This window comes from Leucoraja erinacea, chromosome 5 (assembly GCF_028641065.1).
Source record: "Leucoraja erinacea ecotype New England chromosome 5, Leri_hhj_1, whole genome shotgun sequence".
NCBI lineage: Eukaryota > Metazoa > Chordata > Chondrichthyes > Rajiformes > Rajidae > Leucoraja > Leucoraja erinaceus.
The window spans coordinates 3,879,308-3,904,573 of NC_073381.1; the positions used below are offsets into that span (position 1 = coordinate 3,879,308).

At 49.8% G+C, this 25,266-nt stretch overlaps 1 protein-coding gene across 1 annotated transcript in view; it reads right to left on the bottom strand.

The window, feature by feature from the left end:
- Positions 1 to 9,283: 9,283 nt before the first annotated feature.
- The window catches only part of LOC129696911 (PR domain zinc finger protein 1-like), an 18,675-nt gene continuing 2,692 nt past the window's right edge, over positions 9,284 to 25,266 (bottom strand). Inside the window, exon 2 of the mRNA XM_055635010.1 lies at positions 9,284 to 10,674. Within this exon, the coding sequence (XP_055490985.1) occupies positions 10,543 to 10,674 (132 nt within the window). The 3' untranslated portion in view covers positions 9,284 to 10,542. The remainder of the gene's footprint in view (positions 10,675 to 25,266) is intronic.

Genomic DNA, 25,266 nt, shown 5'->3' on the forward strand with positions numbered 1-25,266 from the left:
TGTCAATCTCTTTAAGAAGGGACTGCAGATGCTGGAAAAACCATCTGACTATCTCTGCCTTAAAAACCTCCACTGACTTGGTCTCCACAGCCGTCTGTGGCAATGAGTTCCACAGATTCACCACCCTCTCACAAAATAAATTTCCCCTCATCTCCTTTCTCTAGGTGCATACTTTAATTCTGAGGCTGTGCCCTCTGGTCCTAGACTCTCCCACTAGTGGAGACATGCCCTCCACATCCACTCTATACGAGCCATTCACTATTCGGCATGTTTCAATGAGATGACCCCCTCATCTTTCTAAACCCCAGCGAGTACAGGCCCAGTGCTGTCAAACGCTCATCATATGTTAACCCACTCAGTTCTGGGATCATTCTTGTAAACCTCCTCTGGACCCTCTCCAGAGCCAGCGCATCCTTCCTCAGATATGGGGCCCAAAACTGCTCACAATAGTCGTACAGCGTGGAAATAGGCCCTTTCGGCCCAATGTGCCCACACCGGCCAACATGTCCCAGCTACACTAGTCCCACCTGCTTGTGTTTGCCCGTATCCTATCCCTGTACCTGTCCAAATGTTCCTTGAACGTTGCAATAGCACCTTCCTCAACTACCTCCTCCGGCAGCTCGTTCCATACACCCTTAACCCCTCAGGTCCCTAATTAAAGGTTACCCCCTTCACCTTAAACCTATGTTCTCTAGTTCTCGATTCTGGGCCAGAGAATCTGTGCGTCCACCCGTTCTATTCCCCTCTGCCTCCTGGAATAAAGACCTCGACTGCCCAATAGCTCAGGGAGATACCTCGAATCTTGGCAACATCCTCACTCTGGGTAGCTATTAAATCTCTCCCCTGTCACTTTAAACCTATGTCCTCTGGTTCTCGATTCCCCCACTTTTGACCAAATTCCTTAAAAATACTTTTTTTTCCCGACTAGTTTAGAGATACGGCACGAAAAAGGTCCCTTTGGCCCACCGAGTCCGAACCGACCAGCGATCCCCGCACAGTAACACTATCCCACACACACTAGGGACAATTTACATTTATACCAAAGCCAATTAACCTACATACCTGTACGTCTTTGGAGCGCGGGAGGAAACCGGAGCACCCGGAGCAAACCCACGCAGGTCACGGGGGAACGTGCAAACTCCGTACAGACAGCGCCCGTAGTCGGGATCGAGCCCGGGGGTCTCCGGGGGCCTGTAAGCGCTGTAAGGCAGCGAGCGACTCTACTGCTGCGCCACCATGCTGACCTCGCTTGGATCGATTGATAAAATGGGAGAATGAATCGTATCGGCCAGCACCAAGCTTGCCGTGTGATGCCGTGCGGGACTGCCGTTGACGAGACAATGTTGAGGGGAGAGAGACCGCAGACAGCTGTGATGTGATGAAAATCTGCCTATAAATGCACACTGTGTGTTGAGTCACCAGCAAGGGCTGACGTCAAAGGAGACTCAAACTGAATCTACGCTCTCTGTTTCCCCACCGCCCACCCCTGCCCAAACCCCACGCCACTCCCACGCACAAAGCTGAGTGCTGGCGCAGCCGTGGAGTTGCTGCCAATACCCCACAGACCCGGGTTCCATCCCGACTACGGGTGCTGTCTGTACGGAGTTTGTACGTCCTCCCCGTGACCCACGTGGGTTTTCTCCGGCTGCTCCGGTTTCCTCCCACACTCCAAAGACGCGCGGCTTTGCAGGTTAATTAGCTTCTGTAAATTGTCCCTAATCTTTAGACTTTAGAGATAGACAAAAGACAATAGGTGCAGGAGTAGGCCATTCGGCCCTTCGAGCCATTCAATGTGATCATGGCTGATCATCCACAATCAGTACCCCGTTCCTGCCTTCTCCCCATAATCCCCTGACTCCGCTATGTTTAAGAGCCCTATCTAGCTCTCTCTTGAAAGCATCCAGAGAACCGGCCTCCACCGCCCTCTGAGGCAGAGAATTCCACAAACTCACAACTCTCTGCGTGAAAGAGATACAGCGCAGAAACAGGCCCTTCGGCCCACCGAGTCCATACTGATCAGCGGCCACCCCGTACACACCAGGGACAATTTATTTTTACCGAAGCCAATTAGGCAACAAACCTGTATGTCTTTGGATTTGAGTTTGGGAGGAATCCGGAGCACCTGGAGAAAACCCACACGGGCCACTGGGAGAACGTACAAACTCCATACAGAAAGCACCAACAGACAGGATCAAACCCGGGCCTCTGGCGCTGGGAGTCAGCAACTCTACCGCTGTGCCACTGTCTATAGTATCGAACGGGTGATTGCAGGTCGGAGCGGGCTCGGTGGGCCGAAGGGCCTGTAGTCTAAAACTCTATAGGAAGGAACTGCAGATGTTGGTTTACACCAAAGATAGACTCAAAGTGCTGGATTAAGTCAGCGGGTCAGGTGGGATCTCTGGAGAAAAAGGAATAGGTGACGTTTCAGGTTGAGTCTGATGAAGGGTCTTGACACGAAACGTCACCTATCCATGTTCCCCACAGATGCTGCCTGACCCGCTGAGTTACTCCAGCACTAGTTACTCCAGCACTAGTTACTCCAGCACTAGTTACTCCGGCACTAGTTACTCCAGCACTAGTTACTCCGGCACTAGTTACTCCGGCACTAGTTACTCCGGCACCAGTTACTCCGGCACTAGTTACTCCGGCACTAGTTACTCCAGCACTAGTTACTCCAGCACTAGTTACTCCGGCACTAGTTACTCCGGCACTAGTTACTCCAGGCACTAGTTACTCCAGCACTAGTTACTCCAGCACTAGTTACTCCAGCACTAGTTACTCCAGCACCAGTTACTCCAGCACCAGTTACTCCAGCACCAGTTACTCCAGCACCCAGTTACTCCGGCACCAGTTACTCCAGCACCAGTTACTCCAGCACTAGTTACTCCGGCACTAGTTACTCCAGCACTAGTTACTCCAGCAGCACTAGTTACTCCAGCACTAGTTACTCCAGCACTAGTTACTCCAGCAGCACTAGTTACTCCAGCACTAGTTACTCCGGCACTAGTTACTCCAGCACTAGTTACTCCAGTTACTCCAGCACTAGTTACTCCAGCACTAGTTACTCCAGCACTAGTTACTCCAGCACTAGTTACTCCAGCACTAGTTACTCCAGCTCCAGCACTAGTTACTCCAGCACTAGTTACTCCAGCACTAGTTACTCCAGCACTAGTTACTCCAGCACTAGTTACTCCAGCACCAGTTACTCCAGCACCAGTTACTCCAGCACTAGTTACTCCAGCACCAGTTACTCCGGCACTAGTTACAGTTACTCCGGCACTAGTTACTCCAGCACCAGTTACTCCAGCACTAGTTACTCCAGCACTAGTTACTCCAGCACTAGTTACTCCGGCACTAGTTACTCCGGCACTAGTTACTCCGGCACTAGTTACTCCGGCACTAGTTACTCCAGCACTAGTTACTCCGGCACTAGTTACTCCAGCACTAGTTACTCCAGCACTAGTTACTCCAGCACTAGTTACTCCAGCACTAGTTACTCCGGCACTAGTTACTCCAGCACTAGTTACTCCAGCACTAGTTACTCCAGCACTAGTTACTCCGGCACTAGTTACTCCAGCACTAGTTACTCCGGCACTAGTTACTCCGGCACTAGTTACTCCGGCACTAGTTACTCCAGCACTAGTTACTCCAGCACTAGTTACTCCAGCACTAGTTACTCCAGCACTAGTTACTCCAGTTACTCCAGCACTAGTTACTCCGGCACTAGTTACTCCAGCACTAGTTACTCCAGCACTAGTTACTCCAGCACTAGTTACTCCGGCACTAGTTACTCCGGCACTAGTTACTCCGGCACTAGTTACTCTGGCACTAGTTACTCCAGCACTAGTTACTCCAGCACTAGTTACTCCGGCACTAGTTACTCCGGCACTAGTTACTCTGGCACCAGTTACTCCAGCACCAGTTACTCCAGCACCAGTTACTCCAGCACCAGTTACTCCAGCACCAGTTACTCCAGCACCAGTTACTCCGGCACTAGTTACTCCGGCACTAGTTACTCTGGCACCCGGCACTAGTTACTCCAGCACTAGTTACTCCAGCACTAGTTACTCCGGCACTAGTTACTCCGGCACTAGTTACTCCGGCACTAGTTACTCCGGCACCAGTTACTCCGGCACCAGTTACTCCAGCACCAGTTACTCCAGCACCAGTTACTCCAGCACTAGTTACTCCGGCACTAGTTACTCCGGCACTAGTTACTCGAGAGATATGGAAGGGTAAGGTGTGAAAAGGACAAATCAAAGCAGATGGTGATAAGGAAATGTTCACTGTTAGCTGAGGGGAAGGTGACAATGAGGAATCATCATCAGGAGGATAGTCAGACTGGGATGGGGGAGGGACGGAAGGAGAGAAAGGAAAAGCAAGGGTTACTTAAAGTTGGAGAAGTCAATATTCCTGCCACTGGGTTGGAAGCTGCCCAAGTGAAATATGAGTTGCTGTTCCTCCAATGTATATTATACACAGTCCAGCAGCTGGCCGCAAGCAGATCAAAGCCCGAACTCCGGCAGAATGTGCGTCTACACTGTGATTATGTGGCATTATAAGGTCTGAAGAAGGGTTTCGGCCCGAAACGTCGCCTATTTCCTTCGCTCCATAGATGCTGCTGCACCCGCTTAGTTTCTCCAGCATTTCTGTGTATCTGTGATTATGTGGCACTTTGCTACAGATTGCACTCCTCTCGTTTGAACTACTAGTTGCCTCTCTGCCTGAGGGGAATGGGGGGGGGGGGGGGGGGGGTGGGGGGGGTGGGGTGGGGGGAGGACAGAGGATCTGGCGTGGTGGGACTGCTGTGAGGGGAGGAGGGGAGGGAGGTGGGGGATAAAGACGGATTTGTTACTTTGGCGGTGCCCTTTATGTGGCCACTCTTTGCATACCCTTGGGCAGGCAAAACATGTGACTTGTCAGGTGTGACAATAACGTATCATTCATTCATTCATTGGGGGGGTCAAGGAAAGTGCATTCACGTCGATCGCAGCCCTTATTTCCACCAATCTTTCCACCGCCACGCTCAAGAAGCGACAAGTCTGACACCATTGTATGCAGATGCCGAGAGGTGTGGTGAGCTCCGGCAGGACAACTGCTAATCTTGTGTGTAGACTCGATAAGTTGAAGACTCATTCATTCATTCATTCATTCATTCATTCATTCATTCATTCATCCATCCATTCATTCATTCATTCATTCATTCATTCACTCACTCACTCACTCACTCACTCACTCACTCACTCATCATCATTCATTCATTCATACATTCATTCATTCATTCATTCATTCACTCACTCACTCACTCAATCATTCATTCATTCATTCATCATTCATTCATTCATTCATTCATTCATTCAATCATTCACTCAATCGTGCATTCACTCACTCACTCATTCATTCATCACTCACTCATTCATTAATTCACTCACTCACTAATTCACTCAATCATTCACTCATTCAATCATACATTCAATCATTCACTCATTCATCATTCATTCAATCAATCATTCACTCATTCATACATCCACTCATTCACTCAATCATCATGCATTCATTCATTCATGCACTCAAACATTCATTCATGCATTCACTCATTCATCCATCCACTCATTCACTCATGCATTCACTCATACATTCACTCATTCACACATTCATTCATTCACCCAATCATCCATTCATACATTCATTCACTCATCCATTCACTCATCCATTCACTCATTCACTCATTTATTCTTACTCAAATTTATCTTCATTCTAAACACACAATGCTTCCTGTTACAGTGAAAATTTCAGGAGGGAGAGAGGAGGAAGAGAAAGGAGAGAGGGAGGGAGAGGAAGGAGAGAGGGAGAGAGAGGGAGGGAGGAAGGGTGGAGGGGAGGGGTGTTTATTAGCGGTGCAGTGCGTGGGTTCATCAAGTCGGCCTGCATCACAGCGTGGCGTGCGTTTTGTTATGAGAAACTGGAAGAGTTTTTTGTTTAGCGCGAATGAAGCTCTCTCTCTCTCTCTCTCCCTCTCTCTCTCTCTCTCGCTCTCTCTCTCACTCTCTCACGGATTTCCAGGAACGGGTGACTGTGCTGCTTCCATGACGGGGCACTCTGCGTTCGAGGGAGATTAAGCTCGGCGCAACTTTCCACTGTTACTGCTTCGCTCTGACGGGGTTTCAGAAAGGCGACTTGAGACAGAGGCCGGCTGCTTTTCAAGTCTAATTTCCACAACGTGGGGTGGGACAGGAAGGAGTGAGAGGGTGAGAGCAAAAAAAACTATTAAAATCCCATTGACTTCTTCGAAATGAACTTTTTTCTGGTAATCTGCAATGTGTTTTGCAATCGTGGACGTGAACTATTTTCGAATTAAGGCCAAACCTCAAGTCACAAATGACTGAATATTAAAACTCGTGGAACCTAAGGTGTAAACAGCCTGAATGACACTTAACTCTGAGTCAGCACACAATCTCGTACTATTTTTATATATTCATAAGTTCATACGTGATAGGAGCAGAATTAGGCCATTCGGCCCATCAAGTCCATTCAATCATGGCTGATCTATCTAACCCCATTCTCCTGCCTTCTCCCTATAACCCCTGACAACCGTACTAATCAAGAATCTATCCACTCTCACCATCGACGGCACCACTGTCTCCCCATCTCCCCAGGTCCGCAACCTTGGCGTGATCTTTGATTCCACCCTCTCCCTTGAGCCTCACATCCGCCATGTCATTAAAACCTCCTTCTTTCACCTCCGCAACATCGCCAAACTCAGACCCTCTCTCACACCGCCCGCTACTGAAAGACTCATCCATGCCTTCATCTCCTCCCGACTGGACTACTGCAACTCACTTCTCCTTGGCATCAGCTCCACCTACATCAACCGACTCCAACTGGTCCAGAACGCAGCCACCCGACTCATCACCCACACCAAATCCTGGCATCACATCACTCCAGTCCTCAAACAACTTCACTGGCTTCCCATCTCCCACCGGATCACCTACAAAATCCTGGTCCTCACCTACAAAGCCCTCCACCATCTGGCCCCCCCATATCTCACTGACCTCCTCTCCCCCTACCAACCCTCACGGTCCCTCAGATCCACATCAGCCGGTCTCCTCTCCATCCACAAGTCCAACCTCCGCAGTTTTGGGGACAGAGCCTTCTCCAGGGCAGCTCCCAGGCTCTGGAACTCCCTCCCCCAACTGATCTGCAATTCCGTGTCCCTCACCATCTTCCAGTCCCGCCTCAAGACCCATCTCTTCACCTCTGCCTATCCTTAGCCCCACGTCCCCCTCCCTTTTCATCTGTGCATTAATTGCCTCATATTGTGTTTTGAATTGAATTCTGTCTTTACTTTGTGTACTAGTCATGTCTCTACTATTTATTTCATTCCCCTTACATGTTTTTCCTCTACCTGCTAAATTTTTGTAAGGTGCCCTTGAGACTCTTGAAAGGTGCCCATAAATAAAATGTATTATTATTATTATTATTATTAAAAAATATCCATTGACTTATGGGGTTATGGGGTGTTTCAAACTAGCCTTTAAAATGTCATGTTTAAGAAGGAACTGCAGATGCTGGAAATTCGAAGGTAGACAAAAATGCTGGAGAAACTCAGCGGGTGAGGCAGCGTCTATGGAGCGAAGGAAATAGGAAACGTTGCCTATTTCCTTCGCTCCATAGATGCTGCCTCACCCGCTGAGTTTCTCCAGCATTTTTGTCTACCGTTAAAACGTCATGACGGCCTTACGTTGAAAACTGATTGGTCAGTCCTAGAAACTCACACTAATCTAGCTTTCCCACTTAAGACTTTTCCCTTTAATGGGAATTACGAAGAAATTAGGAAAGGGGAATCGTTTGCAAAATAAATATTTTCCACTAGGACCGCGTGGGTTTTCTCCGGGTGCTCCGGTTTCCTTCCACGTCCCAAAGGCGTGCGGGTTTCTAGGTAAATTGGCCTCTGCAAATTGGGGCCTAGCGTGAAACGTGGAACTCGTGCCAACTGGTGATCGCTGGTCGGCGCGGACTCGGTGGGCCTGCGTTTCTGCGTTGTATCTCCCAAGTAGTCTAGAGTAAGGACCATGCTGTATCATTCAGCTAGACTAAACCATACATCCTTGGTGAGTCAGCCATCATCATTGTGAGTCGGGAGGGAGGGAAGGGAAGGCAAGGAGAGTGTAAGCCAGGATATTTGCACAAACTAGTTCTGATTAATAGTTGCACATCTGACATGTCTCCAAACAACAACTCAGTCATTTCCTTTTCCAGGTAATGTCTTCCTTCAGTTCTGACGTCAACAATAGTGGAATCAGTTTAGTTTAGTTTTTCTTGTTTGGAAATACTGGGCGGAAACAGGCCCTTCGGCCCACCGACCAGCGATCCCCGCACACTGGTTCTATCCCACAAACTAGGGACAATTTTACATGTATACCAGGTCGATTAACCTGCAAACCTGCACGTCTTTTGAAGTGCGAGAGGAAACTGAAAATCCCAGAGAAAACCCACGCAGGTCACGGGGAGAAACTCCGTACTGACAGCACCCGTAGTGGGGATCGAACCCGGGTCTCTGGCACTTTACTGCTGGACGGCACGGTGGCGCAGCGGCAGAGTTGCTGCCTTACAGCGCCAGAGACCCGGGTTCGATCCCGACTACGGGTGCTGACTGTACGGAGTTTGCACGTTCTCCCCGTGACCTGCGTGGGTTTCCTCTGGTTTGCTCCCACACTCCAAAGACGTTCAGGTTTGTAGGTTCATTGGCTTGGCATAAATGTAAAATTGTCCCTAGTATGTAGGATGGTACTAAGTGTGTGGGGATCGCTGGTCGGCACGGACTCGATGGGCTGAAGGGTCTGTTTCCCCGCTGTATTTCTAAACTAAAAAAACGAAACGAAACGTAAATGTAAAATTGTCCCTAATGTGAGTAGGAAAGTGTTAACGTTGGGGGATCGGTGGTCAGTGCAGACTCGATGGGCCGAAGGGTCTGTTTCCCCGCTGCAGCTCTAAACTAAATTAAACTAATCGAAAAAACTTGTGCAGAAGTGAAGTCATGTTCAACAAAATGTCACCCTTGGCATTCCTATCCCCTGAGACCCAGACACTTATTACTCAGCTTAATTTTCTGTGTAAGTCTCTACTTTGTACATACATGGGACTTCAAAGGAAGCCATCTGGTACAGACACGCACACAAGATCACAAACAGGAAGTGACTAGCCCTTTCAGCCTGTTTAGTGTTTACTGTAGAGATACAGCGCGGAAACAGGCCCTTCGGCCCACCTAGTCCGCGCCGACCAGCAATCCCCGCACATTGACACTATCCTACACACACTAGGGGGCAATTTTTACATTTGCACCAAGCCAATTAACCTACAAATCTGTACGTCACTGGAGTGTGGGAGGAATCCGATGAACTTGGAGTAAAACCGCGCAGGTCACGGGGACAACGTGCAGACTACGTACAGACAGCACCGGTAGTCGTGTTCAGGATTGTACCCGGGTCTCTGGCGCTGTTAAAGCCCTGCCCCACGGTGCGAGTTCATTCCAAGAGTTCTCCCGAGTTTGCCCTGATTCGAACTCGGAGATTTACGGTAATGGCCACTCGTCGGTACTCGGGGCTCTCGTGGACATTTTTCATCATGTTGAAAAATCTTCACGAGTCTTCCCGTGCTTACCTGCCGTTAGCGAGTCTTCCCGAGTACCCGCCGTTAGCGCTAAGAGACGTCCCCGAGCTCCAACGTACCCACTACGTTCATTCTCCGTGCTTACCACGAGTTTGATTTTTTTTATACTCGGGAGAGGTCTTGGAATGAACTCGTACCTTGGGACAGGGCTTTTTAAGGCAGCAACTCTACCGTAAGGCCACCGTACCTTGTACCTTGTCACTTGTCACTTCCGAAGTGTCCACCAGGGACTATACTGGAAGTTGGACAAATTAATACCAAACTATTTTTTACATTTTTATCAAGCCAATTAATCTACAAACCTGTACGCCTTTGGAGTGTGGGAGGAAACCGAAGATCTCGGGGAAAAGCCACACAGGTCACGGGGGGAAACGTACAAACTCCGCGCAGACAGCACCCGTAGTCAGGATCGAACCCGGGTCTCCGGCGCTGCGTTCGCTGTAAGGCAGCAACTCTACCGCTGCGCCACCGTGACTGTGCCGCCCAGTTTATTTGGTAAACGTTCAAGTGCATCAGCAAGAATGTTCTGGATTCCCCCACCCCCGATGTTGGGGGGGGAGTCCAGAACCAGGGGCCACTGGTTTAAGAATAAGGGGTAACCCATTTAGAACGGAGACGAGGAAACACTTTTTCTCACAGAGACTTGTGAGTCTGTGGAATTCTCTGCCTCAGAGGCCGGTTCTCTGGATACTTTCAAGAGAGAGCTAGATAGGGCTCTTAAAAATAGCGGAGTCAGTGGATATGGGGAGAAGGCAGGAACAGGGTACTGATTGTGGATGATCAGCCATGATCACATTGAATGGCGGTGCTGGCTCGAAGGGCCGAATGGCCTCCTCCTGCACCTATTGTCTATTGTCTAATGTATCTATTTTTTTAACAACTCACCCTCCAAAAGTACTTTCTGTTTGCATTCTTCGGGACGGTTTCGTCGGTAAAGACCTCGCCCACCAGCGGCCCAAACCTCGTCCCTTTGGGAATGTATTCTGCGCTCGTTACTCCGATCACCTGTGGAAATGAAGGAGCAAAAGAAAAGTGCGTTAGTGAAAACGTACAATCTAAAATGTATCTCCACAGTCGAAAACCCCATTCCATTTGCTAATTATAAATCCTACCCAGGTAAGAAATAACATCAGGAGGATGAGGAGTCATAAGGTCATAAGGAATAGGAGCCGAATTAGGCCATTCGGCGCATCAAGTCCGCTCCGCCATTCAATCATGGCAGATCTATCTCTCCCTCCTTACCCCATTCTCCTGCCTTCTCCCCATAACCCCTGACACCCGTACTAATCAAGAAGGGAGTACAGAGAAGGTTCACCTGACTGATTCCTGGGATGTCAGGACTTTCATATGAAAAAAGACTGGATAGACTCGGCTAGCATTTAGAAGATTGAGAGGGGATCTTGTAGAAACTTACAAAATTCTTAAGGGGTTGGACAGGCTAGATGCAGGAAGATTGTTCCCGATGTTGTGAAGTCCAGAACAAGGGGTCACAGCTTAAGGATAAGGGGGAAATCCTTTAGGACCGAGATGAGAAAAACATTTTTCACACAGAGAGTGGTGAATCTCTGGAACTCTCTGCCGCAGAAGGTAGTTGAGGCCACAGTTCATTGGCTATATTTAAGAGGGAGTTAGATGTGGCCCTAATGGCTAAAGGGATCAGGGGGTATGGAGAGAAGGTGGGTACAGGATACTGAGTTGGATGATCAGCCATGATCATATTGAATGGCGGTGCTGGCTCGAAGGGCCGAATGGCCTACTCCTGCACCTATTGTCTATGTTACTATGTTTCTAATCTATCTATTGAGCCTGTCCCACTTAGGTGACTCTTTAGGCGACTGTGAGCGACTAGTTTTAATGGAATTCACCTACGATACTTGGCGACAACCTACGACAGCAAAAATTGGCACCACTGTCGTCGAAAAATGTTCAACATCTTGAAAATTTGGTGGCAGTCGCCTGTAGTCGCCCAAAACATCGCCTGAGTGGGGCAGGCCATTAACTCTGCCTTAAAAATATCCACTGACTTGGCCTCCGCCGCCTTCTGTGGCAAATAATTCCACAGATTCACCACCCTCTGAGTAAAGAAGTGATCTTATAGAGGTGTATAAAATCATGAGAGGAATAGATCAGATTCAGATTCAATTTTAATTGTCATTGTCAGTGTACAGTACAGAGACAACGAAATGCATTTAGCATCTCCCTGGACGAGCGACATAGCAAATGATTTGAATAAATAATAATAAGTGTCCGGGGGGGGGGGTGGTGATTGGCAGTCACCGAGGTACGTTGTTGAGTAGAGTGACAGCCGCCGGGAAGAAGCTGTTCCTCGACCTGCTGGTTCGGCAACGGAGAGACCAGTAGCGCCTCCCGGATGGCAGGAGGGTAAACAGTCCATGGTTGGGGTGAGAGCAGTCTTTGGCGATGCTGAGCGCCCTCCGCAGACAGTGCTTGCTTTGGACAGACTCAATGGAAGGGGAGCGAGGAACCGGTGATGCGTTGGGCAATTTTCACAGATCGGGCAGATGCACAGAATCTCTTGCCCAGAGTAGGGGAATCGAGGATCGGAGGACATAGGGTTAAGGTGAAGGGGCAAAGATTTAATAGGAATCCAAGGGGTAATTTTTTCACACAAAGGGTGGTGGGTGTATGGAACAAGCTGCCGGAAGATGTAATTGAGGCTGGGACTATCCCAACCCTTTCTACAGTTAGACAGGTACATGGATAGGACAGGTTTGGAGGGATATGGACCAAACGCAGGCAGGTGGGACTAGTGTAGCTGGGACATGTTGTCCGGTGTGTCAGGTTGGGCCGAAGGACTTGTTTCCACACTGTGTCACTTGTGGACGCAGCCCAGACCATCACACAAACCAACCTCCCTTCCGACTCCATCTACACCTCACGCTGCCTCGGCAAGGCCGGCAGCATCATCAAGGACCAGTCGCACCCCGATCACTCCCTCTTCTCCCCTCTCCCATCAGGCAAAAGGTTTAGAAGTGTGAAAACGCTCACCTCCAGATTCAGGGACAGTTTCTTCCCAGCTGTTATCAGGCAACTGAACCATCCTGCCACAACCAGAGAGCGGTCCTGAACTATTATTTATCTTAATGGAGAATATCAGATCAGACTTTACTGGACTTTATCTTGCAGTAACACATTATTCCCTTTATCATGTATCTGTACACTGTGGGCGGCTCGATTGTAATCATGTATTGTCTTTCCGCTGACTGGACAGCACTCAACAAATGCTTTTCACTGTACATTGCTACACGTGACAATAAGCTAAACTAAACTTCATGCCGTTTAATTTTCTTGGCTCTCCTCCGGGTGCTCCAGTTTCATAGAAAAATAGAACCATAGAAAATAGGTGCAGGAGGAGGCCATTCGGCCCCTCGAGCCAGCACCACCATTCATTGTGATCATGGCTGATCGTCCCCAATCAATAACCCGTGCCTGTCTTCTCCCCATATCCCTTGATTCCACCAGACCCTCATAGCTCTATCTAACTCTCTCTTAAATCCATCCAGTGACTTGGCCTCCACTGCCCTCTGTGGCAGGGAATTTCAGAAATTCACCACTCTCTGGGTGAAAAAGTTTTTTTCTCAACCTCAGTCTTAAATGGCCTCCCCTTTATTCTAAGACTGTGGCCCCTGGTTCTGGACCACGTCCCAAGGACGTGCGGGGTTTGTGAGTTAATTGGACCCTGGTGTGCAGGGAGTGGGTGGGAAAGTGGGATAGCACAGAAAGAATGTGAACCATGCTGCCTGGTAACATAACCTAAACTAAACTAAACAACTGGAGTTGGCAACAAGCCGGGCCCAGCACGGTGGAGCAGCGGTAGAGTTGCCGCCTCACAGCTCCAGAGACCCGGGTTCCATCCTGACCACGGGTGCTGTCTGTACGGAGTTTGCACGTTCCCCCCGTGACCTGCCTGGGTTTTCTCTGCATGCACTGGTTTCTTCCCACGCTCCAAAGACGCACAGGTTTGCAGGTTAATTGGCTTGGCATTAGTGTAAATTGTCCCTTAGTGTGTGTAGGATAGTGTTAGTGTGCGCGGATCGATGGTCGGTGTGGGCTGAAGGGCCTGTTTCCACGCTGTATCTCTAAACTAAGGCAGCAATAAGCCCACGCCCGCATCTGTGCACACACAAACACACACACATACACACAAACTCATGATTGTATACTCCTGTACAGCATCATCTTCCAGCCTCCTCCGCTGTCCTAACCTGCCCAACCGCTACCTTGAACTCGGTCCCTCAACTTCATAACTAATAGGAGCAGAATTAGGCCATTCGGCCCATCCGGTCTACTCCGCCATTCAATCATGTCATGTTCATAAGGGATAGGAGTAGAATTAGGCCATTCGGTCCATCAAGTCTACTCCGCCATTCAATCATGGCAGATCTACCTCTCCCTCCTAACCCCATTCTCCTGGCTTCTCCCCACAACCCCGGACACCCGTACTAATCAAGAATATACGAACCTCCGCCTTAAAAACACACAAGCGTGGAAACAGGCCCTTCGGCCCACCGAGTCAATGCCGGCCAGCGATCCCCGCACACTAACAATTTACGATTTTATTGAAACCAACTAACCTACAAACCCGTACGCGGTTGTTTTGGAATGTGGGAGGAAACTGAAGCACGGGGAGAAAACCCACGTGGTCACGGGCAAGATCTCCGCCGCTGCGCCACCGTGCCGCCCTCAGACGGACCTCTGTGGCCCTGCAACACCAAGGCTGATACGAGCCTTGACATCATAGCAGTACTTTCGTAGGGTTAGACCTTGCCGAATTTAGCCACCCAGCTGAGGTTTTACTTCCACATTGCCGCCTCTCGCCTGTGCATCTGTTGATGAGGCTCGTCGCAGTCTCTGCCGGTGCAGGGCGGCACGGTGGCGCAGCGGTAGAGTTGCTGCCTTACAGCGCCGGAGACCCGGGTTCAATCCCGACCACGGGTGCCTGTCTGTACGCAGTTTGTTACGTTTCTCCCCGTGACCCGCGTGGGTTTCCTCCGGGCGCTCCGGTTTCCTCCCACATCCCAAAGATGTGCGGGTTTGTAGGTTAATTGGCCCTCTGTAAATTGGCCCTGGTGTGTCGGGGGAGTGGAGGTGAAAGCAGGGTATCATACAACTAGTGGTGAACAGGTTGATCTATGGCCGGCAGGGACACGGTGGGCCGAAGGGCCTGGTTCCATTCTCTGTCTCTAAAGGGCAACATAGAGGTGCCTTACAGCACCAGACACCAGGGTTCAATCCTGACTATGGCTGCTGTCTATACGGAGTATGTATGTTCTCTCTGGGACCGTGTGGGTTTTCGCCAGGCGCTCCGGGTTCCCTCCTTCAGTACATGGCTCTGGCTTGTTCTGAACCTTTTCACAACCTCTGATCTCCCTTCTCCCCCCCCCCCCCCCAAAACTCTCACTCTACAGAAGGGTCTCGGCCAGAAACGTCACCTATTCCTTCTCTCCAGAGACGCTCCCTGTCCAGCCGAGTTACTCCAGCACTTTGTGTCCATCTTCAGTACAAACCAGCATCTGCAGTTCCTTCCGACACCACTTAGAGAGATTGGCAGGTTCGTGTTTCGTAAGGGTATCAGGGGTTATGAGGAGATGGCAGTGGAACGTGGTTGAGAGAAGGATGGTGTACATGTTATATTGGTGGTGTGGGCAAGTCAGCCTGCTTCCACACCATGAATTAATGAGTATATATATATATATATACTCATTAATATATATGATATATATAAAGAACTGGCTGGAGTGGATGTGGAGAGGATGTTACCTCTAATGGGAGAGTCTAGGACCAGAGGGCACAGCCTCAGAATAAAAGGATGTATTTTTAGAAAGGAGATGAGGAGGGATTTCTTGAGTCAGATGGCAAAGACTCCGTGGAATTCATTGCCACAGACGGCCGTGGAGGTCGTCAATTGATGGAGGTAGATAGATTCTTGATTAGTGCGGGTGTCAGGGGTTATGGGGAGAAGGCAGGAGAATGGGCTTAGGAGGGAGAGATAGATCAGCCATGATTGAATGGCGGAGTAGACTCCATGGGTCGACTGGCCTAATTCTGCTCTTATCACCGATGACCCTATGAGCCAAAAGTGCTTCATCAACCGTTCCTCGTTTGCTAAATCGCATGGTCTATTATTGTCATCCAACAGCAACCTATTCACCCTGTACCATCTTCAAGAGAGTTGATCAGCAAGTAACTCCAGAAGACTTCCATACCAAACCATCATGGCATCAACCTTGTGTGTAGGAAAGAACTGCAGATGCTGTTTTAGACAATAGGTGCAGGAGTAGGCCATTCGGCCCTTCGAGCCAGCACCGCCATTCAATGTGATCATGGCTGATCATCCCCAATCAGTACCCCATGCCTGCCTTCTCCCCATATCCCCTGACTCCGCTACTTTTAAGAGCTCTATCTAGCTCTCTCTTGAAAGCATCCAGAGAACCTGCCTCCACCGCCCTCTGAGGCAGAGGATTCCACAGACTCACAACTCTCTGTGTAAAAATGTTTTTCCTCATCTCCATTCTAAATGGCTTACCCCTTATTCTTAAACTGGTCCTGGACTCCCACAACATCGGGAACATGCTTCCTGCCTCTAGCGTGTCCAAACCCTTAATAATCTTATATGTTTCAATAAGATCCCCTCTCACCCTTCTAAATCCCAGAGCGTACAAGCCCAGCCGCTCCATTCTATCCACATATGACAGTTCCGCCACCCCGGGAATTAACCTTGTGAACCTACGCTGCACTCCCTCAATAGCAAGGACGTCCTTCCTCAAATTTGGAGACCAAAACTGCACACAATACTCCAGGTGTGGTCTCACTCGGGCCTTGTACACCTGCAGAAGGACCTCTTTGCTCTGATACTCAACTCCTCTTGTTATGAAGGCCAACATGCCATTCGCTTTCTTCACTGCCTGCTGTACCTGCATGCTTACTTTCATTGACTGATGAACAAGGACCCCCAGATCCCGTTGTACTTCCTCTTTTCCCAACTTGATGCCATTTAACTGATGATACAGACACAAAGTGCTGGAGTAGCTCAGCGGGACAGGCAACGTCTCTGGGGAGAAGGGATGGGTGACGTTTCTATCTCCTCCTGTATCTCCTGGTTCCTCTATCCCCTCGGTCTGAAGAAGGGTCTCGACCCAAGGCGTCAGCCATTCCTTCTCTCCAGAGATGCCGCCTGTCCCGCCTGTTACTCCAGCACTCTGTGGCGTCAGCATTGCCACATCGCCCTGCGCCGATTTAATTTTTTTATGTGTCGACACCTGTCTGGGCGAGAGACGAGGGAAAGACTCATTCTAAAAATCACTTCAGAAACTGAATCTGAAACCCTGCCTGGCAAGGTCCGTTCAGAGATAAATATCGTGCACACTTGGGGTTGTATTTAATTCTGCAGGGTGCTTATGCTGCTGTTGCAGATATACGTTCAAATTAGTTCTTGGAGCAGTAATAGGCTGCTCAACCATCAACAAAAGTGCTGGAGAAACTCAGCGGGTGCAGCAGCATCCATGGAGCGAAGGAAATAGGCGACGTTTCGGGGCCGAAACCCTTCTTCAGACCCCCCCCCCCCCATCCCTGCCGTGTGTTCACCACCCCCCATGACCTCCCCCACCCCGACACTCTCTCCATAATCAATAGACAATAGACAATAGGTGCAGGAGGAGGCCATTCGGCCCTTCGAGCCAGCACCGCCATTCAATGTGATCGTGGCTGATCATCCCCAATCAGTACCCCGTTCCTGCCTTCTCCTCATATCCCCTGACTCCGCTATCTTTAAGAGCCCTATCTAGCTCTCTCTTGAAAAGCATCCAGAGAACCGGCCTCCACCGCCCTCTGAGGCAGAGAATTCCACAGACTCACCACTCTCTGTGTGAAAACGTTTTTCCTCATCTCTGTTCTAAATGGCTTAACCTTTATTCTTAAACTGTGGCCCCTGGTTCTGGACTCCCCCAACATCGGGGACATGTTTCCTGCCTCTAGCGTGTCCAAACCTTTAACAATCTTATATGTTTCAATAAGATATCCTCTCATCCTTCTAAATTCCAGAGTGTATAAGCCCAGCCGCTCCAATCCACCGCTCCAATCTATCTTCCCTTCTCAACCCCATTTCCTGCCGACACCCGTACTAATCACAAATCTATCTATCTCTGCCTTAAAAATATCCAACGACTTGGCCTCCACAGCCGTCTGTGACAATGAATGCCACAGATTCACCACCCTCTGGCTAAAGAAATTCCTACCTCATCTCCTTCCTAATGGAGCGTCCTTTCACTCTGAGGCTGTGTCCTCTGGTCCCAAGAGTCTGCCAATGTCTGTCTATAAAAAATATCCATTGCCTTGGCCCTAGGCAGTTCTCTCACACATCCCAAAGACGTACAGGTTAGCGGGCAAATTGCTCGCTGTAAACTGCGCCAAGCATGTAGGCTTCTGGAAGGGTCTTGTTGGGGGGGTGGGGTGGGGGGGGGGGGGGGGGGGGGGGGGGGATGTGAGGTGGGCAAGGAAAATTGATGTGAACGTGATGTGAAGGGCCTGTTTCGGGCTGAAGACTAAATAATCTTCACGATCGGGACGACAGATGAGTAAATAATCTTCACGATCAAGGGCGGCACGGTGGTAAAGTTGCTGCCTCACAGCGCCAGGGACCCGGGTTCGATCCTGACCACGGGTGCTTGTCCGTACGGAGTTTGTACATTCTCCCCGTGGCCTGGGTGGGTTTTCTCCGAGATCTTTGGTTCCACCCGCAACACTCCAAAGTTTGCGAATTAATTGGCTTGGTGCAAATGTAAAAAAAATATTGTCGCTAGTGTGTGTGGGGTAGCGTTAGTGTGTGTGTGGGGGGGTGGGGGTGGGGGTGATCGCTGGTCGGCGCGGACTCACTCGGTCGGTGGGCCGAGGCTGCCTGGTTTGTTTCCGCGCTGAATGAAAAAGGAAGAAAAACTGAACGGTGGCACGTTTCCCAGCTGCTCGGGGAAAGCCGAACAACATCCTTGATTCCCACACTTGACACGGAGCGTCACTCAGTTCCTTCAGCGCAGGCAGGAAGTTTGTGCAGAGCGGACACGTTGGGCTGCGGTGATTTATTGGAGAGCGGAGCGGCCCAGAACCCACCATCTCCCTTATCATTGTCCCTTGTTTACATTCAAACCAGCCGGGGAGGGGTGGGGGGGGGACCCTGGTGTAGCGGGTGGGAGGGTGCAGTTTGTCGGTTCCACTCCAACTCACGACTTGCTTTGGTAACCGCTTGCAAAACACTCCCTTCTATAATGAGTTTCAGTCGATTTGGGTATATATAGTTTAGACAATAGACAATAGACGCAGGAGTAGGCCATTTGGCCCTACGAGCCAGCACCGCCATTCAATGTGATCATGGCTGATCATCCCCAATCAGTACCCCGTTCCTGCCTTCTCCCCATATCGCCTGACTCCACTATTTTTAAGAGCCCTATCTAGCTCTCACTGTTGAAAGCATCCAGAGAACCTGCCTCCTCACCACTATCTGTGAGAAAAAGTGTTTCCCCATAACCCCTAACTCCGCTATCTTTAAGAGCCCTATCTAGCTCTCTCTTGAAAGCATCCAGAGAACCTGCCTCCTCACCACTATATGTGAGAAAAAGTGTTTCCCCATAACCCCTAACTCCGCTATCTTTAAGAGCCCTATCTAGCTCTCTCTTGAAAGTATCCAGAGAACCGGCCTCTGAGGCAGAGAATTCCACAGACTGACGAACTCTCTGTGAGAAAAAGTGTCCCCTCGTCTCCGTTCTAAATGGCTTACCCCTTATTCTTAAGTTTAGTTTAGTTTTTTTGCCGGGTTTAGTTTAGACATACAGCGCGGAAACCAAACCTTCGGCCCCCCGAGTCCGCGCCGTCAAGCGATCCCCGCACACCAACATCATCCCAGGCACGCCGGGGACCATTTACAATTTTACCGAAGCCAGTTAGCCCACAAACATGCACGTCTTTGGAGTGCGGGAGGAAACCGGAGCACCCGGGGAAAGTCCCACGCAGGTCACGGGGAGAACGTACAAACTCCGTACAGACAGCGCCCGTAGTCAGCGTCGAACCCGGGTTCTCTGGCGCTGTGAGGCAGCAACTCTACCGCTGCACCACCGTGCCACAACAAGCTTTTTTGTCTCATGCTATCCAGTCAGCAGAAAGAAAATATGTGACTAGATGCAATCAAGCCTTCCACCGTAAACAAACGCAGGAAATATATTGAATGCAAGATAAAGTCCAGTAAAGTCCGATTGAAGATAGCTCAAAGGTCTCCAATGAGCTCGATGGAAGCCAGGATGATTCAGTTGCCTGACAACAGCTGGGGAAGAAACTGTCCCTGAATCTGGAGGTGTGCGTTTTCACACTTCTGTACCTCTTTGCCTGATGGGAGAGGGGAGAGGAGGGAGTGACCGGGGTGAGAATGGTCCTTATTGCCCTGGTCTGTCCCACCAAACCTAGCGACAACTGGACTGCTGGCAAAAAAAATTTCGGGCTGGTCATAGAGAGAGGTTGTACCTCCTCGTCATTCCTCAGAGTGGGCGAAAAGTCAAGATTCAAGAGAGTTAATTGTCATGTGTCCCACATAGGACAATTAAATGCTTGCTACTCTCATCTATAAAAAATGAGCAATAGGTCATCGCGGTTTGGAGTCATAGAGTCATCGGGTGACACAGCGTGGAGACAGATCCTTTCGGCCCAACTTGCTCAATATCCCAGCTACATCAGCCATGATCATATTGAATGGCGGTGCAGGCTCGAAGGGCCGAATGGCCTACTCCTGCGCCTATTCTCTATGTTTCTATGTCTATGTTACACACTAGTCCCACCTGCCTGCGTCTGGCCCAAATCCCTCCAAACCCATCCTATCCATGTACCTGTCTAACTAACTGTTCCTTGAACGTCGGGATAGTCCCTGCCTCCTTTGGCAGCTCGTTCCACACACCCATCGACATCTCTGATCTCCGAATAACAGCGGTGTAATTTAGAAGCGCCCTTTCAAAACAGTCTGCAATTTTTTTAGCAAAGATACTTGCAAAGGGACTGGTGTTTTCCCCCCCCCCCCCCCCCCTCCCCCCCCACCCCCCCTCCCCTCCCTCCCTCTAATCAGCGCTTGCTCTGCAGACGTTTAATTAATAACTTGCAAGTTAGTTCCCTGTGTAGACAACTAACGTTAAGTGGAGTTAATGAAGACGTGGACAGTGAAGGCAGACAGAGGTGGGGCAAGCCACGCCAGTGACAGAGACAGATGATTCCAGCGAGTGCTGAGGGTCAGGGCCACTGTCGAGCATCAGGAGGGATGGAGCATTAGACAGCACTGGGCCTCAACTCGCCAGAGTTTGGAAGGATGAGGAGGGGCCTCGTTGAAACTTGCTCAATAGTGAAAGCCTGGGTATTTGCAGTGGATGTATCCACTAGTGCAGGGCTGGGGAACGCCACATTCCCAGACTGATTCCTGGGATGTCAGGACTTTCATATGAAGAAAGACTGGATAGACTCGGCTTGTACTCGCTGGAATTTAGAAGATTGAGATGGGGATCTTATAGAAACTTACAACATTCTTAAGGGGTTGGACAGGCTAGATGCAGGAAGATTGTTCCCGATGTTGGGGAAGTCCAGGACTAGGGGTCACAGGTTAAGGATAAGGGGGAAATCTTTTGGGACCGAGATGAGAAAAACATTTTTCACACAGAGAGTGGTGAATCTGTGGAATTCTCTGCCGCAGAAGGTAGTTGAGGCCACAGTTCATTGGCTATATTTAAGAGGGAGTTAGATGTGGCCTTTGTGGCTAAAGGGAGCAGGGGGTATGGAGAGAAGGCAGGGATGGGATACTGAGTTGGATGATCATCCTTGATCATATTGAATGGCGGGGGGGGGGGGGGGGTCGGGGGTCGGGGGGGGGTCTCTGACAAAGAGCAATTCAACAAGACCTCAACGGGAGGAACAGGCGTGGGAGGGCTGCAACAGAAAAGGGTCCAGGGCGCCCGTGGAAAAAACATGCGGGGGAATGTACAAAGACGTCACCCATAGTCAGGATGAAACCCGGGTCTCTGGCGCTGTAATGCCCCTGTCCCACTTAGGAAACCTGAACGGAAACCTCTGGAGACTTTGCACCCCACCCAAGGTTTCCGTGCGGTTCCCGGAGGTTTTTGTCACTCTCCCTACCTGCTTCCACCACCCGCAACCTCCGGCAACCACCTGCAACCTCCGGGAACCGCACGGAAACCTTGGGTGGGGCGCAAAGTCTCCAGAGGTTTCCGTTCAGGTTTCCTAAGTGGGACAGGGGCATTAGGCAGCAACTCGACCGCTGGGCCACTGAATAAGCCTCGGAAACGTACACAAAAATGCTGGAGAAACTCAGCGGGTGCAGCAGAATCTATGGAGCGAAGGAAAAAGGCAACGTTTCGGGCCGAAACCCTTCTTCAGACTGGTTTCTTATTGTAAAACTTATTAAAACTGCTCGATGCTCCCTCATTGTCCTGTATCTCTGAGCTATGAACAGCAAGGTGGTGCTTTAACTATCACTTTGTCTCATTGTGTTTTGTTCCGCTGTGTATTTTATAGATGTGTATTTTCTCTACACATGGTAACCTACTGTTTCATACGCACCCCACCTACTGGTCAACATAGGAATGTACACCTTGAAAGTAGGCCCTCCCCACACCCCCATCAGTCTGAAGAAGGGGTTTGGCGCAAAACGTCGCCTATTTCCTTCGCTCCATAGATGCTGCTGCACCCGCTGAGTTTCTCCAGCATTTTTGTGCACCATAGGAATGTACACCTTTGCTTAGCATGAAGGCAAGAGGCAGCTCGCTGTTAAACATGCATGGACCTTTATCAACATGTTACATTTGACAAGTGGTGTCGATGTTACACAGATAATTAGCAAGTTCCCCGGTGTATGTAGCATCAACCACAATGATACCAGGGCCAAGAAAGCATAGCAATGCCTCCACTTCCTCAAACAGCATATCTCCAGCGACTCCTGCCAAGTCCCACAAGTGCACCGATTTTTAATTTGGCAACTGGTCCGCCCCAGGATTGAGAGAGATTACACAGAGGCGTACATCTATACATCATGACGCAACGTGCCGCAGTAACTCGGCGCTCCAAATACATTGTTGTCATAGAGAAAGTACAGAGAAGGTTCACCAGACTGATTCCTGGGATGGCAGGACTTTCATATGAAGAAAGACTGGATAGACTCGGCTTGTACTCGCTAGAATTTAGAAGATTGAGAAGATTGACATCTTATAGAAACTTACAACATTCTTAAGGGGTTGGACAGGCTAGATGCAGGAAGATTGTTCCCGATGTTGGGGAAGTCCAGGACAAGGGGTCACAGTTTAGGGATAAGGGGGAAATCTTTTAGGACCGAGATGAGAAAAACATTTTTCACACAGAGAGTGGTGAATCTCTGGAACTCTCTGCCACAGAAGGTAGTTGAGGCCACAGTTCATTGGCTATATTTAAGAGGGAGTTAGATGTGGCCCTTGTGGCTAAAGGGATCAGGGGGTATGGAGAGAAGGCAGGTACAGGGTACTGAGTCGGATGATCAGCCATGATCATATTGAATGGCGGTGCAGGCTCGAAGGGCCGAATGGCCTACTCCTGCACCTAATTTCTATGTTTCTATGGTGGCGCAGCAGTAGAGTTGCTGCCTTACAGCGCTTGCAGCGCCGGAGACCCGGGTTCGATCCCGACTACGGGTGCTGCCCGTATGGAGTTTGTACGTTCTCCCCGTGACCTGCGTGGGTTTTTCTCCGAGGTCTTCGGTTTCCTCCCACACTCCAAAGACGTGCAGTCTTGTAGGTTAACTGGCTTGGTATAAATGTAAATTGTCCCTAGTGTGTGTAGGATAGTGTTAATGTGCGTAGGATCACTGGTCGGTGCGGACTCGGTGGGCCGAAGGGCCTGTTTCCGCGCTGTATCTCTAAACTATAAACTAAACTCAGTGGGACAGGCAGTATCTCTGGAGAAAAGGAATAGGTGACGTTTTAGGTCGAGATCCATCTTAGAAACATAGAAACATAGAAAATAGGTGCAGGAGTAGGCCATTCGGCCCTTTGAGCCTGCACCGCCATTCAATATGATCATGGCTGATCATCCAACTCAGTATCTTGGGACTGAGAGCCAGGGGAGAGAGAATATCTTTGATCAGACTTTACTGGCTTTACCTTGCACTAAATGCTATTCCCTTATCATGTATCTGTACACTGTGGACGGCTCGATTGGGATCATGTATTGTCTTTCCGCTGACTGGTTAGCACGCAACAAAAGCCTTTCACTGTACCTCGGTACACGTGACAATAAGCTAAACTAAGGGATGAAAAGGTTCGGAACAGATCAGAGCCGGCACCGATGACTGAGGGAAGGTGGAGCCCACAATGGTCCATTGTTGGCTGTGCAAGAGGTGATGGCGAAGGGACGTATGGGTGCGGACAGTGGAACTGGCAGGACCGCTAGGGGGAGGGGGGAAGGGACGGAGATGGAGGGAAGGCAAGAGTTACGAAGTTAGAGGCATCAACATTCATATGGCTGGGTTGTAAGCTGCCCAATGTAAGCTATCCTTCACACTGTCGACCTTACCAAAGACCTTTCACATCCCGGATATTCTCTGACGTTCAGCTGAAGTTTGAAAGCAACGCAACACCAGATTCTTCCCCGCGGTTACCAGAGTCTTGAATAGACCCAGCATTGAGTTTTAGTTTAGTTTAGTTTTTGAGCTCCAGTGTGGAAACAGGCCCTTCTGCCCACTGAGTCCATGCCGGCCATCGATCGCCAGTTCTATCTTCTCATCCGCTTCACTACACACGAGGGCGATTTTACAAAGGGGGCCTTTCAGCCTACAGACCCCCACGCCTTTGGGACGTGGGAGGAAACCGGAGCGCCCGGAGGAAGTGCAGGTGGTCAAGGGGAGAACGTGCAAGCTCCACAAAGGCAGCACCCGAGGTCAGGATCGAACCCGGATCTCTGCCGCTTGCCAGGCAGCAACTCTACCGCTGCCCCAGCGTGCTGTTGTGCCCTGTTCTCCCTGCGACCAAGTGGGATTCCTCCAGGTGCTTTGGTATCCACCCACCTCCCCAAAGACCCGGCCCTCTATAAATTGCCCCCCCCCCTCCGTGTGCAGGTGAGTGAGATAACATAGAACTAGTGTGAAAGGGTGATCGATGGTCGGCAACGTTACCGCTGGGCCACTATCATGCCCTCGTTTGCTGAGGCCAAATTCACGTTCTTCCGACCTACCTCACTGAGGCCCTCGCACTTTTTTTAATCTGCACTTTCTATATACCTGTGACTTTCTATATACCTGTGACTTTCTATATACCTGTGACGTGACAGAAACATAGAAACATAGAAAATAGGTGCAGGAGGAGGCCATTCGGCCCTTCGAGCCTGCACCGCCATCCAATATGATCATGGCTGATCATCCAACTCAGACGTATGACTTGCTTGGACAACATACAAAACAAATGTTTAAAAATGGATCTCTGTACACTAATAAAACTATACTAATACCAACACAAATACACATACACTATTGTTAGACAAAATTGTTCAGAATATGGGGTAAACCATTTAGAACGGAGA